This window comes from Plectrocnemia conspersa, unplaced genomic scaffold, assembly GCF_051122295.1.
Source record: "Plectrocnemia conspersa isolate PC_06_02 unplaced genomic scaffold, ASM5112229v1 ptg000006l, whole genome shotgun sequence".
Classification (NCBI taxonomy): domain Eukaryota; kingdom Metazoa; phylum Arthropoda; class Insecta; order Trichoptera; family Polycentropodidae; genus Plectrocnemia; species Plectrocnemia conspersa.
Genome location: NW_028277170.1, coordinates 16,152,424 through 16,169,925, shown reverse-complemented (window position 1 = coordinate 16,169,925; position 17,502 = coordinate 16,152,424). Strand labels below are relative to the sequence as shown.

The following is a 17,502-nucleotide window of genomic DNA, read 5'->3' as shown; positions in this document are numbered from 1 at the left end:
CATTATCTAATAGAGCATATTCCTGAAAGGTTTGAGAGGAGTGAAATATTATTTTTTGGTTTTAAATTGTGGATCTGAAATAGTTTATGGGAAATAAAAGTGATTTATTTATCGTAGGATTTTGGTTTATACCGCACGCCACTGAGCGGGCAAGTTAAAATATTTAATGAAATTTGTTAGATTAAAAATTAACGGACAATTTACCTTGCAGGGTAAAAACAGTTAGATAAAGAATATAGTTACAAGTAGGGATTCCAATCCCGGGATCCCGAATCCCGGGATCCCGGGATCCCGAACGATTTTCAATACCAGATGAGTCCCGGGATTAAAAAACATAATCCCGAATTTTTCGGATTGGTTGATTTATCAAGCACAATCGAATTATTATTGACAAAATCGTTATATTTCGTGTACAAACTTGCGCGAGTTGCACGTGTCATCTGTGAACCTTTGAGGCTGTGAGTCTGAACGTGCTTTTTCAGCAGCAGGCTGCTTAGGAACCAAAATCAGATCAAGGCTAAATGATAAAACACTTTGATGTTACTTCGTGAGTTTTATTCAAAATAATGTTTTCAATTAATTGTGTCTATGAATGTACATAGTATGTACATACATTGTCAAAAGTTCATTTTTTTCTTCTCAAATAAATATATAAGACCTTCCCTTTTTTATTTTTATTATATTATTTTCTATTTTAAGTCCAAGACTGAAATTATACGTACTTTATACATTGTGCGTTATAAAAAACAGATGTAAAAATATATTGTATTATTCATTTTAAATTATTTTTATCGATAAAATAACATGAAAATTATCCCGGGACTGGTCCCGGGATCCCGGGATCGACTAATTGCAATACCGAAATCCCGGGATCAAAATTTTGGCCCGGGATTAGAATCCCTAGTTACAAGTATTATACTTAACTATTGGTAATCAAAACATATTTATATAACATTAAAAACAAAGAAGAAACAGCAGTCAGTATTTATAAATAATTCGCCCCTGAAAGTAATCAGATTGATAACAATCCAACTCAATTCAGCAATTTGATTAAATTACTTTCCAACCTAATGAAAGGTTGCTCAAATTTTCAATCCAAAAATCCAGTCCAAAAGCATTTATGTCATTCCCAATATATTTTAAATGACTAGATAATAAAATTTCTAGTATTTTATTTAGATACTTCTATCGATATATTACAGTAAAAAGATTTAATATAATTTAACCTGGAACTATAAAATTACTAAAATTCGTCATAAAATCTGTCAATCCATCGATGGATTTTGGAAACAGTTTTTTGATAAATCTGTACCAGTCGCTCAAAACCTAGACGTGTAAATTGTTATCCATGGTTTTCAAACTAAGAAGTTTTGTTTTTGTATTTACGTTCATACTTTCTTTAAATAAATTATATTACTGTTATTAATTCAACTCTGTATTTAGACAATATATTTTGAGAGTAGTAAATTCCGAATTGGGAAGTTGATGTTAACGATTTTTTAACGACTATAATTAGGCTGAATGTTTTATTTTAATCAAGAGTAGTCCTTCAGTTGATCGATAGATATTTGCGATACATTGTTCATGCTGAAGGATATCATACATAAAAGGTAAATCAACCTTTTTTAAAAAAATCTATTATTCAAACATTTGATGTATTTCAATAACTATGAAAAATAATGTAAATTAAATAGTCGCCTCTGGACCATTTGCAGCAACCGATTTTTTCGGTTTATCGGCTATAACTTGGTAGATATTGGGTTTTAGATGCTCCAACGGTGTTAAATCGCATAATATTGGCAGCTAGATCCCCACTTTTGAATTTGGCTCGAAAAATGCATTCAATGAAATACTATGAATCTTAATGAAATCGAAATATTAAAAAAAACGAACACTGACAAGCCAATTTTTGATCCCCCTCCCCCTTGAAATGACGTCCTTGATTCTAAACCAGAAATTCTCGGGTGAACCCTCAAAATAAAATCTAGCTTAATTAATAAAATCTTTACCAGTGAAAATATAATTTATCTGTCAAGTGCTAGTAAAGTAGTGGCGAAGTTCTAATATAAAATTGCACCGATAGGGGCTAGTGCTTCTCTAAAATGTCAATCAAACTCTATTTGACAATTGCAAAACGTCCATTTTCTGTTCAAACCCAAACCAAAAGTTCTAAAACTAATTATAGTCTTAGAACTTTCATTAGGTCAAATTCAAAATATTTCTCTCAGGGAAAAATAAGCGGAAAAATAATCTCGCATATTGACCCATAGTTAGGGATTCCAATCCCGGGCCAAAATTTTGATCCCGGGATTTCGGTATTGCAATTAGTCGATCCCGGGATCCCGGGACCAGTCCCGGGATAATTTTCATGTTATTTTATCGACAAAAATAATTTAAAATGAATAATACAATATATTTTTACATCTGTTTTTTATAACGTACAATGTATAAAGTACGTATAATTTTAGTCTTGGACTTAAAATAGAAAATAATAAAATAAAAATAAAAAAGGGAAGGTCTTATATATTTATTTGAGAAGAAAAAAATGAACTTTTGACAATGTATGCACATACCTATGTACATTCATAGACACAATTAATTGAAAACATTATTTTGAATAAAACTCACGAAGTAACATCAAAGCATCAAGTGTTTTATCATTTAGCCTTGATCTGATTTTGGTTCTTAAGCAGCCTGCTGCTGAAAAAGCACGTTCAGACTCACAGTCTCAAAGATTCACAGATGACACGTGCAACTCGCGCAAGTTTGTACACGAAATATAACGATGTTGTCAATAATAATTCGATTGTGCTTGATAAATCAACCAATCCGAAAAATTCGGGATTATGTTTTATAATCCCGGGACTCATCGGGTATTGAAAATCGTTCGGGATCCCGGGATCCCGGGATCCCGAATCCCGGGATCCCTACCCATAGTATATCGATCCCTACCCATAGTATATCGATATTCCTACGAACTTATGACATAAGAGTGCTGCTCAAAGTTTGAGCAATAGGAAGGCGCAAAAACAATTATAACTTTAAAAGTAAAAAAATCCACGTCAAAATCAATAATGCTTTTGACGTGGATTTTTGACTTCTGAGAAGTTAAATTAAAAAAAGAGAAGCAAAATTCGGTTTAGATATGCGTCATCCGATTTTTACTAATTGTACGTCGTAATATTGTTAAAAAACAGTCTTAATATAAACGCTAGATAACCGAGCGTTTCCACCGCTACGGCACGATTTTATTGATTTTAACGTGGATTCTAAATAGGGATGCCCTCTGAACTTGGCTAGAGAAATTCTTGTTACTTAATGAAAAACTATGAATATTAATATTAAAAACCGGACCACTGACTAACTTTTGCTACCCTCACTTTGAACACGCGTGATTAATAACAAATGTTTAATTTAGTAATAGGAAACTTGGATTGGATTACTCTATAATGGCCAATTTATTTTTCCAAAAATTATGATTAGCTAGTACAATTAGGTCTAAAATAAGCGATAAAAAATACGCAAAATAAGTTGTAACATATAAATGAACAAACAATAATTTAGTGTTTGCATGGAAGGATAAAAAATCATAACGATATAGACTAGGTGTAGCTTATTAAGCAGGTACTATTCCTATATATTAAAAAACAAATGAGATGTTTCATATATCAAAGTAATAAAATAAACAACTATAAATTCGGTACGTTTAAAAATATCTTGAGAACCATTAAATTTGCGCACTACATAGACGAATATTTAGGATTTTAAATGATTATCAACATGTTTCAATTTATAAAAAACTACTTAGCATTTTCAATTCATTTGAAAATAGGTTTATAGCTCAGCTAAATATTTCCAGAAGAAAATATTTTAGTGAGATGTGAAACTTAGATATTTAATGATAAAAATACATATTATATATCATTTTAGATTAGGTTTAAAACTTTGTTAGATAATAATAAAATTAAACATTGTATTACGTTTTAAAATAAATTTGCAACTTGACTTAATAGTAATATTGACAAAAAATGCCAAAATAAAAAATAATATTAAAACGTAACATTTTGTTATCATTTAAAAGTAGGTTTGAAGTTTAAATAAATAGCACGTTTTTTAGTTACACCATAAGTTATTTTTTAATTAATTTTTTTTACATATTTTATGTGTAAATATAAAAGCCAGTTTTTAATTACATTTACTAATTAGAAAGAAACAATAAACTGAAAATTTCGACCACCTAATCTGTTGCTTTAGACCAAAAATGGACAGTAAGCACAATATGTGCTTTAAAAATATTAATAATTTTGAAACCTTTATCTATTTTCATTAAAACATATTTTGATTTATAAGTATTTCTGCGTAGTATTTAAAATTTTAATAATTAATAAATGCAAACTGTTTTTACTGTATTTAAAATTTATAATAAACAAAACATATTTAAAAGCTATAATAAACTACAAATATTTTAAATCCATAATAAAATAAAAATTATTTTTAAAGATGAAAAAAATATTTTGAATAAATCTTAAAATTTTATAATTTAAAAAATATTTTTATTGATGTTTTAAAATTTTGTGTAATTTCCTCTCGAACGCATCCGTAAATTGATTTTTGCAACAGCAAGAATACTACTTATTTTGAGACTTTGCCTGTCATGATATTTAGATTTCTAATAAATAAATTTAAAAAATCAAATTCACCTGAGATACACATTAATACATTGCATTCGGTAGGCGAGAGGGGGGGGGGGAACACGCGTCTAATTTTTCGGACTCGCCTATTTTATTATTTATCTACGGTCAGATGGTCGGACTACTTGTAGCCAATAACAGTTAGCAGCATTGCTTGAACAGTGTGCGTCCGAGCGACTAACAACCAACTGAGCTCACTCGGAAACTTTGTTGTTTCGAGTTGACGACTTGTAAAATTGGCGTCAACGGTCGGCTGCTCAACTAGAAACCGACGCGGCCATACAATGGAACGATTTGCCGCGGTTACCGGCCAAAATTGTTATTAACCTTTCTAAAATGAGCGACCCGCGAGATTCGCAGCATCTTGCAGCGCTTGCATTCGATATCGTCACTCAAAATTGGAAGGAAAGGAGTGCGTTGGGTGCATGGCATTTATTTACCTACATAAATAATAAAATAAGTACATTAAAAATAATGACAAATTCCTGGTTTATAACCTCTTTTTAGTTTAAAAGAGATTATAAACCAGGAAAAATATTTTTCACCATATCTAGTGAATAAAGTGGTTGCATTGATATTTGAACAAACTTGACGTGCTTTTTTTTTTGGTTCTTCAAGTCGCTTACACTGAGACGCTTACAAGCATTGGACTCTTATTCTTCATTATTTATATGTATGACAAAGCTTCATTCCATATCAACGGCTGTATGATACTGGTATTATGTAAATGGATTTAAATGCGTTTGCACAATGGCTTTGACTAATTTAAGATATATTTCTTGATTTTTTTACTTAAATGAGCTAAACTACTCTACTAAATATTCAGGATTAGTTATAGATGACAAGTTGACATTTAATGAACATATACATAACTTAATTTATAAAATAATTTTCATCCGTAGAATATTTATTTTAGGAACTTTTTATATTAATTATTATCCAAGTTTAATATTAATTATATGTACATATATATTATTTATAATACAAATTTACTTTTCAAGCTTTGCTCAAGTAGATGAAAATAATCCTACAACAAACATCGTCTACGGATAAGTGCTAAAGTCAAGTACAAAATCCAGCATTAAATATAAAGCATACGCATTGAGTCATTCATTTTAGGCTAAATAGAATAATGGTAATGTGAATAATAGAATATTAATAGAATAATAGAATATTAGATTAGATTATAATAGAATATTAATAGAATAATAATTAATAGAAATTAATAGAATAATGTTAATGTGAATAAACGTCAAACGCCAGAAATGTCTCTTATATTTTAAACAATAAATCATGACGATTTTATAGACGTTACGTTAGTTTCGTTTAGCTAGAGAGTCTCGGTTATCTTAATTCTTGATTATCATATCCATCGTACCTTGTCGACTCTCTAAAGTCAGATATGGCGATGCGTATCACTTTCGGCCATGAAATTTGCTTCCATTACAAATTTGGTAAAATAATGCAGACAAACAACAATTTATTCTCAGCGAATACTGGCCAATAAGTATCAGTTCATGTACGTAATATATCCAGAAAGTGTGCTTATTTAATAAGTATTTCACTAATAATAAATGGCAGTTTATATGTAAAATATTTAAATATGCTCTATCGGCTAAAATACTATCCGAGGGTTGCACTCTCGAAATATCAAAAAAATAAGTATTGCTTTAAAAATAACACAAAGTTAATGAACGGTGTCCTATATAACAATGCATTCAAGAAAATCATAGCCTAAATAATGTATTTAATTACTTACTATATATTTAAAAATAATATTATTTTTCATTTAAGTGCTACTCACCTTTTTATGCAAAAATTACTATTATTTTTAAACAATAGTATATTAAAAATATAACTGTTTTCGTTCGCATTGTAATAAGTAAAGCGGTTTTTCGATCAATCAATCTTCCAATTTTTGTCAATGGAAGTTATTTGGGGGCAATTGAAAATAACTATATAATCTCTTAGAAATATCAACACATACTTTTTTGTGTGAAATACGCTTCGGTCTTATCTTCTTGTTGAAATTCCTTTGCCTACCCATCGCCTCTTGATCTTATTGGTGTCATAAATTATCCACTTCTGATGTAAAGTATATAAGACATTTTTTAAGCTTTCTACTTTATAACTGCGTACAGTTCATTCCAATTATAGCACTCGATTTTATTTAACCATTGAAATTGATTAAATATTGTATATTTAAACCAGAGGAAGAACATATCAAAGAAGCACTACACCAAGAAAATGAATTTAAAATATCGTGTACATCTATTAGATAAGTTTAGAAATCTAAGAAATCAGAAATTTTCACTGCTACAAGAATCACAAAATCACAAAATCTCGTCAATAAACGTCCGCCCTTTAAATGATTTATTATTATAAAAAAATACATTTTCACACTCAAAAAATATTATATTCTAGTCTAGTGTTTGCAAGCAGGTGATCACGCCGTTTGATGTGATCTAATGAAAGTGAAGTTTGAGAACTAGCGGACGTTAGAAAACAAAAATGAAAAGCGATTATGCCAAACCGTCATTATTGACGAGTGAAAGCCTCAAGCGGTTTTGCGTCCCAAAAATCATAATCATAAAATTACCAATCTCTAATTTATGTATTTACTAATATGCTGCTAAAAGTATTACAATTTTAAACGGGATCACCCTAAAGGCTTTGTAGAATATAATCAATAAAGTGCTTCAGTCTTTTCGAAAAATGCTCGCTTGCATTCATCCCTAAGGATTACATGTTGAAATTGGTTCATTGTGTGTTTTTTCCATTTTCTCCTCTTCCATATTTTGCCGGGGAAGCAATCAAAGGAAGAATATAAGTATGACATGCATTCATTAACGTAACTAACGTTTTTGTGTACATTTTTCCCCTTAGGGCTCTGTTGTTCCAGTTATGTTCACGGTGAATCGCCCGTGTGCTAAATCTATGGACTCGACTGATATAAACTTTGCATTCGTGTAACGCAATCATAAGGAGGTTTAATCAGATGAGAAATACTTATTTGTGCTGAATGAAACCTACTTTAAATGTAACTAAAATTGCTTTTTAAAAAATATAAGTTTCTGAGAAATACAGAAAACGATTTTAAAAGGTTTTGAGGAACTACCTTTATCTGTCAGGCACCAGGAATAGGTAGGCTGGACAGTCGATGTTGGATCGACCAGACAAAGAGCAATACACTTCCTTTCTAGTGGCCTGAATCTTGGCTTGTCAAGCCCTGCATTTAAAGTTTTTGTCCTTTGCCTGCTGTCCCCATTAAAGGCTCTCTGAGACTGCAGTAACCAGAACTGCATAGATGAAGCGAAGCCCTCTCTAGATTGTCAACCACGAGTCTACGCCCCCATTAACCATTTCGCCATAGCTGATATTTTTTTAAATATTAATATATTCATACCATATTTTGGTTCAATAAATTGACATGATTTACAGTCTTAAATTATACTATATAACCATATTATTAGTCTTGAAGGCTTATGGTACATTTAGGTGCTCAATGAGTACTGGGTATTTTCTTGATGACTTCTATAGAAGGCATCCGCGGTGAAAGGGTTAATGTGCAATTAAAAGCCTTCACGCTACATTCACGGATCAGAGCGGTCAGTCAGGAGTCTGCGCTACGACACCAGAACGTACCGTACCACCAACAGATTCCAAATGTCGCGTCTGTGCCCCCGGATAATGTGCTCCGTAAACCGTATCACGAGTGGTGTAATTTAATTTAATTCTATTATACAATAGTGTTTTTCAAATTACTTAAATTGCGTCTCTACCGGCAGCCCGGGACACTTACAAATATTCAAATTTATAATATACGTATGTAGACCCCCAAATAACACGGTAAATTGGGAACTTGCTATTTGGATGTCCGTTACTTTATGTGTGATCGAGCCAAAGGGAGGAAATCTCACTACAAAAAAAAATTGTATGAGTATTTTATAGTCCCCCGTCTACACGCACCCAAATAGCACGTTCCCAATTTACCGTGTTAATAGGGGGTCTACTGTATGTATATAATAAAAAATATATCTCTGTGTAAACATATAATAGTAGACAAAAAATACATATAATAGTACCCGGTTAAGCTATAGAAAAATAACCGAGAACCGTGTAATGAATTTGGCCGGGTATTTGGATGCCCTAGTTAACCCAATGACAAGAAAAGACGCGCCCTTTCATCCAGATCTGTGTGAAGATTAAAAACCTGCACTATAACGACAAATTTGTTGAAAAATATAAGTTTTATTACTTACAATATATTTGTTAAGAGATATCTCACAATATAAATGTTAAAAAATCAAAATTAGTGTAGTATCTATGGGTATTTTGAGGATTTCTTTGGATTATAGGTATTAAAACTGATTTTATCGATTCGTCAATGACGATATTAGAACCAGGCACATAATATTTCTGAAAGTTTTGATACAAGTATTTTAAATATGAGTTGACTTTTTCAGTTTGGTTCCTTCGATCAAGGAAAAGCAAGGAATTCAATCGAGCATTATATGAATAATTGCGAAAATTAAATAACGATGAGCGCCGCAAGTAAAATATATTTTAATTATTTCTAAATTAATTAAAAAATCATCATAAAAAAATATGTTGAAAATAAGTTCTAAGTTCAAAAGAATTTTCTTTAATGAACACTAAGAAATCATGATAATTAAATCATAATTAGTGCCATAGGCAATTTTTTTTCAATTATACATAAAATTTCAGAAAATCCGTGTCCAATAAATAATAAAAACATATATTACGAGAATTTGGAGTAAGTGGATTTAAACCCTAGTGATCCTTCTCTGGTAAAAATAACTTAATAATAATAATAAATAATTTTATTAATTCGTCCTTGAACATATTTACATAAAACGACCAAGCAAATAACAATACATTATATATAGCCACTAATATGACAGGTTACTTTAATTCGTCATAGTGGTTTAATAACACAATAAAAATATGGTTTAAAAGAAAATATATGGGATTCATAAAATTCAGTTTCCTAAACGTCTGGTGTTGTTTCTATCAGAAGCGTAGCTAGGGAGGTTTAGAGGGGGGCACGTGTTTCTGGGCGCCAGACTTGGGGGTGGAGGCAAAACGGGATATGAAATTTTTGAGGCATAATTCAAATTTAATTCGCATATAAAATCAGTTTTAATATTTTTCACGTTTAAATATGGCGTAATTGACCAGACATACAGAAAAATCAGAAAAAATGATCTATAGTTAATTTATTTTTATATCTTATATACATTTTTCTATTAATAAAATTACCTATGCATTTTTTTGTAAGTTGCTTTGCTTTTATGACATATTGGGAACACATGTTGGCCTATTTTGTAAAAGATTGGTTATTCTTATATATTTTAAATATGTATATGTAAATAAAGAAATAAATATAAATCATTATTATTATTTACATACCTGTTTTCCCTCAATATGATTATCTATCTTATACATAATTGTTTTAAGTCGTCGCTTCTGCCTCCAGAGACGCTCGCTTTAAAATTAAAATATTCTACATTTAAATTGTTACTCTGTAAATTGTATCGCTTTGTATGAATGGTGTATAATTCACGTAAACAAAATAAATATATTTAATTATAATTAATAAATATAAAAATTGAGTTTGCTGAATTGATTTCCGAGCCCCCGTTATTGAATTATTTTGTTTGTGATTGGAGGCTCTGACAATGAAAAATCAGCATTTAAATATAGATGACCGGCAGCAAAGTGACAGTTATTTATAAAAATAATTTTCATTAATTTTTTCATGTGTGTTGTTCGATTTGATTGAACATAAATATTCGGAATATGAATTAACTATAAAAATAAAATATATACATAATACATGTAATGATTAGAATTCTACACTGATTAAACTATATAAACAATCTTCCTAATGAAATCTTTATGAGCTCCGTCGACGAGCTCATAGACCAAAAAGTGAGGTTTTTGACTTTCAATTCATCAAAATTATCATTGCTTCGGATAAATAATTAAAAATAATAAGAGCTTTATACGATAGTTAATAAGAATACGAAACATTATAATCATACATATAATTGTCTCAAGACGTTGGACGTGAGTATATGACTTTCTAATACTAACGTCATATGTACCAGTAGTGATAAAGCATTAGCAAATAATATACAAGTGGGTAAAAGTCATAAGAAAATAGTATACAATTGCATATATAATTTAAATGAATATAGTCCAATATCATGTCAAAAAAACCATTTCAGTTGTTTCATTCTGAGTGTCAATATATCAGCTATTCACTTAGAGCAAACTTAGTATAATTTGTTCTTTATAAAATAAAATACCTGCTTGTAATGTGAAAAATAGAGTAAATAATTAGTAGATATCATATATTGGTATTAGATAGATATTTGGATTATGACAAAGAACAAAATTTATATACTTGAATCGTCCATTGAGAAACCTGAATTGGTATAATCAACTTTATTGTTCTTATTGTATATAATAAAATATGTTAAGAATTTTTTCTTGTAGAATAGCCAAAACCACAATGTTCGGTGGTAAAGTAAACTTATATAAGTTCTTTATAAAACAAAATAATTGCAGTTAACATGAGAAATAAAGTGTGTAGTAGAAGTAGAGTAGATATTAAAAACACAATTAAAATACTAAAATGAGCCATTGACAACTAAAAATATACAAATAAAATAGTAACCGATGAATTCCCCAGAAGCATCCTTCATTTGAGATTGAAGAGTATATAAATATAACATCTGTTATAATGTTGATTATTTAGAACTTTGAGATCGTAGAATATAACCGGCAGATAGATTAATGTTGGGTATGAACAAAGGCTCACCACACGTCCCAGTTTCACAAAATTTTTAAAACTACCTTTTTTAGCTGTCCTGATTTAGTTTCATAAATATGGTAAGCTATGAATGGTAAACAATCAAATTGCTTTAAATTCTCAGTGTAATTTAACTAAGCATAAATGGTTTATTTTATACACAAAAAAGTACTTACTTAGCAGGCTAATAATTTTAAGTTTTATTTATATTGCTTTATTACAAGTGCTACATCATTTTGCATTATCTTCAACTAATGCTGCTTAAGAAAAATTCACTGTGATTAGCAGATTGTTTACCGTTTATTTCATATAATTTATCATAACTATTTGTGGCGCGCTGTCATCATGACAGCTCGCTATTGACAATTAGAATTTAGAAGTGTTGCCATTAAAAACCACCTAGATAAGAATCCAGTTGTAGCCTGGGAATCCCTTTTAATGGCGCGTTTAAGAGGAAACTAGACATTTTATTAATAAAAATTGTGAAGCAGTAATATAAATATTTGAAAAATTATAAATCTTGACAATAAAATTAGATTTAGTCAAAATATACTTTTTAACTTAAAAAATAGTCTTTAATATATTAATATTTTTTTTTTAAATATTACGTTTTTTATCTACGTAAAGAACTACATTAACTATAGTTAAAAATTTGTCAAATTCACATAGTAGCGCGGGAACGGTCGAGAGCGTACTTGGATCAACCGCATATCTATCAAACGCGCAAAAAGCAGAGGAATTACAATTAAGCAATCACTAGATTTTAATGTTTTAAAACTAAACCAACCAGTAAATAACAATAAAGATATGCAGTGTAGTGTATTTTTTCATCAAACTTATACCCTACAATATAGCGCATTAAAAACTAAATAGTAAAACTAGATTTTTTTTAATCAGAATAAAAAAAATAATCCAAAAATTTGAGGGTCCGGTATTTGTACACTCACTAGCTGCGATACATCACGATAGTGAAAGATCGACAGCTAGTTATTCTATTTATTATATAAATTATATATAATATTATGTATTATGTACCCTAGAAAGAGTAATCAAATAAATATTAAATAAAAGATAGAAATTATTATGTTTTTTAAATAGAATGTTTACAATTCCATTACATTATTTTAATGTATTTAATTAATCGTAGAACCTCAGTATTTAAACAATTTAATTTCAATAACATTTGAAATATGTATTTGAAAATTGTGAAATATTTATAAAATAGGGGGGAGGGCGGATGCTATTTGGATAGCTGAGCGCCAAATATCCTAGCTACAATTTTTTGTATTTTTTCTGATGTTTCGATTAAAAGTGTCTTCTAAAATATATTCTGTATTCGAACAACTTTATTATTTAATTTTTCGATTAAATTGCTCGAAATATAAATATCATCGTGGGATATTTTTTTCACACCGCTGATTTAGACCAACAGGTATAATCTCAACGTTACTTTTTCTATCATCCTCACTAGAATAATCATAATCAAACACAAAATCCTCCCCATCACTATCAACAATAATACATTATTAAGCCATAGGTATTTTTACAATGATACTATAAAAATAATTAATATATCATTACAAGTTAAAACGAAAATAAATGTCACGAGATTTTATACACAAATTATGAACACTTACTGGGGTAATCTCAAAATACAAGATAAGTAATAAAACCGTCATCCGCTCGTAAATCACAGACTCAATCGAAGAGCAATCGGACACAATTGAGACTGAGGCACAACGGAACTTAAATTTTATAGCCGAAAAATCTACAGAATCGCAATAAAAATACCCTCATCGGATTAATAATTGTAAAGAAGGTATTTTTTTAAGTAATGTTTGTTTAAATTATTATCTACAACATTGCAATAAAACAATGTAAAATATATGTAGATAAAATCGATGTTTCATTTAATAAATAGCAATGGTGATTCTGGTGCACCATTCGAGTATTACTTTATTAAGCTTTTGCCAACTTTTTACAGGGTAAGGTCTTCAATAACCAACCTGCTACCAAAACTACATTTCGAGATCAACTACAGAACTACAAAATATTACTTCAACGGTATAAATATACACGTGTTTTATCCCATTGGTGTTTATTACGATCAATAAAGTAAATTATTATTTGAGAAAAATATATTTGAATTTGAAGGTCATAAATCGAAACCATTTTTTAACAACCTAATAATATTTGTATTATATTTTCGGTGATATATTGTTTATATGAAGTATATTTTCGGTGATATATTGCGTATTGGATATTGCCCTATATCGCATTCGGTACATCTCCCCTATTGTTTTTACATTTTAATTAAAGAATAAGGTTGAACTTGTTTTTGTTTTGTTTGTATTTTTCGATCTCAATGTTTTACCTGCCTTCGACATATATCTATCTTCATATATACAAATCAAGCAAGTTGTTTATACTATAAAAACAAACAAAAAAACTCACCTTCATGAGCTTAACGCACTTCATGCGCTTGCTGAGGAGAGTCACCGGATCGAACGAAACCGCGTCCCTTTTTTGCACCGTTGCATCTTAGGTGCAGTTTGCACTTATGATCAGTTTTATGAATTAAACAAACACCCTAGAGTGACCGACACTCTTCGGACGGCTACCGTCTAATAATAAGGTAACAGGCTTAGTAGCGCTATGGCAGTAGAAAGCGGTCGCGCGCGACATAACAGTACGCGGCACATACACACACCGCAGCGAAACACCTTTGCATCGTTTACAACACGGTGAATCGGTGTTGCCACGGCAACGAAGTAAACATTCGCGCTCGCGTCTGGCAGCACTGAGTACATCTGTCACATTAAATAAATACTAATATTAATAATATATACATGTTTTATTAATCACGTATTAATATTATTATGTGCACTAGTTCTAAAATAGCAACAAATTAAATGGTCAGAAATTAAATCAACTTTGAGTTAAAATATAAATCAAATCTCGGTCAGAATTCTATTAATTGTCGAGAGACCGAAATATTTTTAATCGAGCGTAGAACAAGACCACGCTATGTCTTTTTGTCATTGTGTATGCACGCGCGGCATCTCAAACTTTCGCAATAAAGCACAATATATTTTATTACATCTTTTCTTATAATAAGTTATAATATTAAAAAATAAATTATAAAAAACTTATCTATAAAAATTAAACGTAAATTACTTAAAATTAAACAAACATATATAAACATATAACCTACAAAAATATTTTATAACCTCAGAATATTTATATCTTATAGACATTGAAAGCCTTAGTATCAATGAGCTACATCAATATTCTAAATTTCCACTGCCTAGTCGCCCGTACGCAAAAATATTCACGAGGCATTTTGTCTTCTAGATCAACTCCGCCTTTTGTTCTGTTAAAAAAAATTTGTTTTTGCTGCCTTCACTATCTGTCTTAAAAAAATTGTACTGGGCAACAGAACTATGCCAATTTGTTTTGAAACATAAGACGTCAAGCACATGTTATCAGCAAAACCATACAGTTCTTTCACTTTGTCCTTTAAGAACTCCTTCGGTATTTTGGGCTTGTTGCCCCTCAATGTACCGATAGGAAATAAATCGTTTTTTAATAGCTAAAGGAATATATGTGAAAAAACTGTCTGTGATAATATATCTCTTGGTACCGTTACATTTTACTGTCATAACCTTGACGACTCTTATCTCTTGATTAACTTATCTTTTAATAATGATCATGCCCGTATATACTGTATTTAGAATGTAAAATGTTCCAATATCGCCAGATTCCCAATTTTCCCAAAAAGCTCCAAATGATTTTTTTTTAAACATAAGGCGCCAAGCACATATTATCAGCAAAACTAATCATATAAATAATGAAAATTTATTATTACTGCTTTTATAATAAATAATAATTTGTAGTTATTTATTGAAATTATTTACCGAAGTAAAAATATTAAATATACTTGTTAAATCGAATAATAATTGAGAAACACAGGAATATTAGCAGTACGTAGTTCTCCCGACAACAGTCAAACAAATACTGACGCATGATTGAAGCGCCGTCTGATGCGTGCATCAGAGCGTGAGGCACTAACTCTTTCACTCTGTCATACGCACTTGTGCATCTCGCTCGCACACGTACAAGAAAATCCGTGCGAGAGAAAAGGAGATAAACTCACCGTCCGATATACTCACCTATATCTCTCTTGCGAAATTCTCTGACAAAGCGGTATAACATGGGCGCGTAAAAGTTAACAGCCTGCTCGTAATTAAATTATTCATGGTCAGAATAAATAGTTAATATCAGTTAGAATAAACGTATACAGTCAGAATAAAAAATATTGGACAATTATGTTAACTAAAAAAAATGTAAATCTTAAATGGCAATATATTATTTATTTAAGAATATTTTTAAATAAGCAATAAACTATTTATTTTAGATTGTCATTTTTTAGGCTCATTTGAAAGTGGCTCTAATCCGTCTAAATCTCCGATTGTCGCGTGCGCTTTTATAATTTCCGCGTGACGAATAACCTTATTCTAAAATTTGCAATTAGCTTCACAAAATGTTGAATTTAGTAGCTGTTAGTGAGAATGGCGAAAATATTAAAACTTATTACATATTATCACAATAAGTAATTTGTAAATTATAATTGGCAATGAAACATACTATTGAAACTGTTCCCTCAAATTACATATCAGCCACTCACTGCGCTTCAATTGTATAATATCCTTAAATGCATTGGGTTTTTTCTATGCTATATTGTAAAATATTTATTAATTTAATAAAATAATTATGCTAAATACTGAACACATAAATAGTAAGCACTCGGGTGACAGCCTAATATTAAACATATCTTATTTTACAAAGGTTTAAGAAGCTGCTTATTAGAAAAGGCAGTTGATTCATAAATTTGTATGGCAAATATTTTACAGCGTTTTAATCTTTTAATAACTCAAATTTGTATATCACGAGTTAATTCATTGATTCCACATAAAGCCGTAATAACGAGAGTGTGGCATAATGCCTCGTTATTTTTCTTCTATGTATTTTGAAAAGACATACTGCGTGAAAATGCTATGATATATAAAAATGTTTGATAATGCTTTATATGAATGTGTACATCAATACATATATATATATATTAAAAAAAATCAGAGGCTCTCACGAAGCTTGTCCAATTTAATAAATATTATTTTAATGATTTTTTTTATATATGTATGTACAGTGGTAACTCGGTTTTCGTCGATAATCCGTCCAAAAATAATCCTTGAAATTCGAAACCGACGAAAACCGAAGCAATTATTTGTAGTATGTATTAACCACTAGCAATCAATAAAAAATAACAAAAAACTAGCACTAGCAAGCTAACGCCGACGAAATCCGAGGCAACCGAGACAAATTTAAAGCTTTTATTCTTACTGTGTAAATTTAATATTTTCAATATAATGGTTTCCATATATCAAGTTTTATTTTATTGCAGAGTATAATGATTTATATGTGAAGTGATATCCGATACCTTCAAAATACTTTTAAGGGCTAGTAAAAATGAAGTAGTTTTCTGAATTTATAATAATTATAACACATATTTCGTAGAGTTTCAATTAATTATTTGAAACTGTTTCCGATGTTTGATTGGACAAATCATATTATGAGATTCAGTGCTGTGGTCTGTTGGTCCATGTAGCAGATACGGCGTATTGACGGAATTATTAATCAATTGGAAATGAATATCAAAGGAGTACTGTTTCTATCATGCACAGAGGACCTAATATTTAACTCTCGGATAAAATTAAAATTAATATTTTTAATTTCTGTCACTCATTTAAAAAAAGAATAAGGAATATTTTATAATTCTAATATATTCCTACAGCGATGTCAGGACGCAAAATTTAATTCATTGCATGTCGTATCAGCTTTACTACTATTTGGAGCATATTCCCTTAAGTTTTACTTTATGTAATTTATATTATTAACAATGTAGTTTAACAA

General features: G+C 30.0%; 1 protein-coding gene across 1 annotated transcript in view; it reads right to left on the bottom strand.

The window, feature by feature from the left end:
* Nucleotides 1–14,294, bottom strand: part of LOC148234353 (ras-GEF domain-containing family member 1B-like) — an 87,166-nt gene extending 72,872 nt beyond the window's left edge. The window contains exon 1 of the mRNA XM_088188422.1: nt 13,987–14,294. Within this exon, the coding sequence (XP_088044548.1) occupies nt 13,987–14,010 (24 nt within the window). The 5' untranslated portion in view covers nt 14,011–14,294. The remainder of the gene's footprint in view (nt 1–13,986) is intronic.
* Between the last annotated feature and the right edge of the window lie 3,208 nt (nt 14,295–17,502).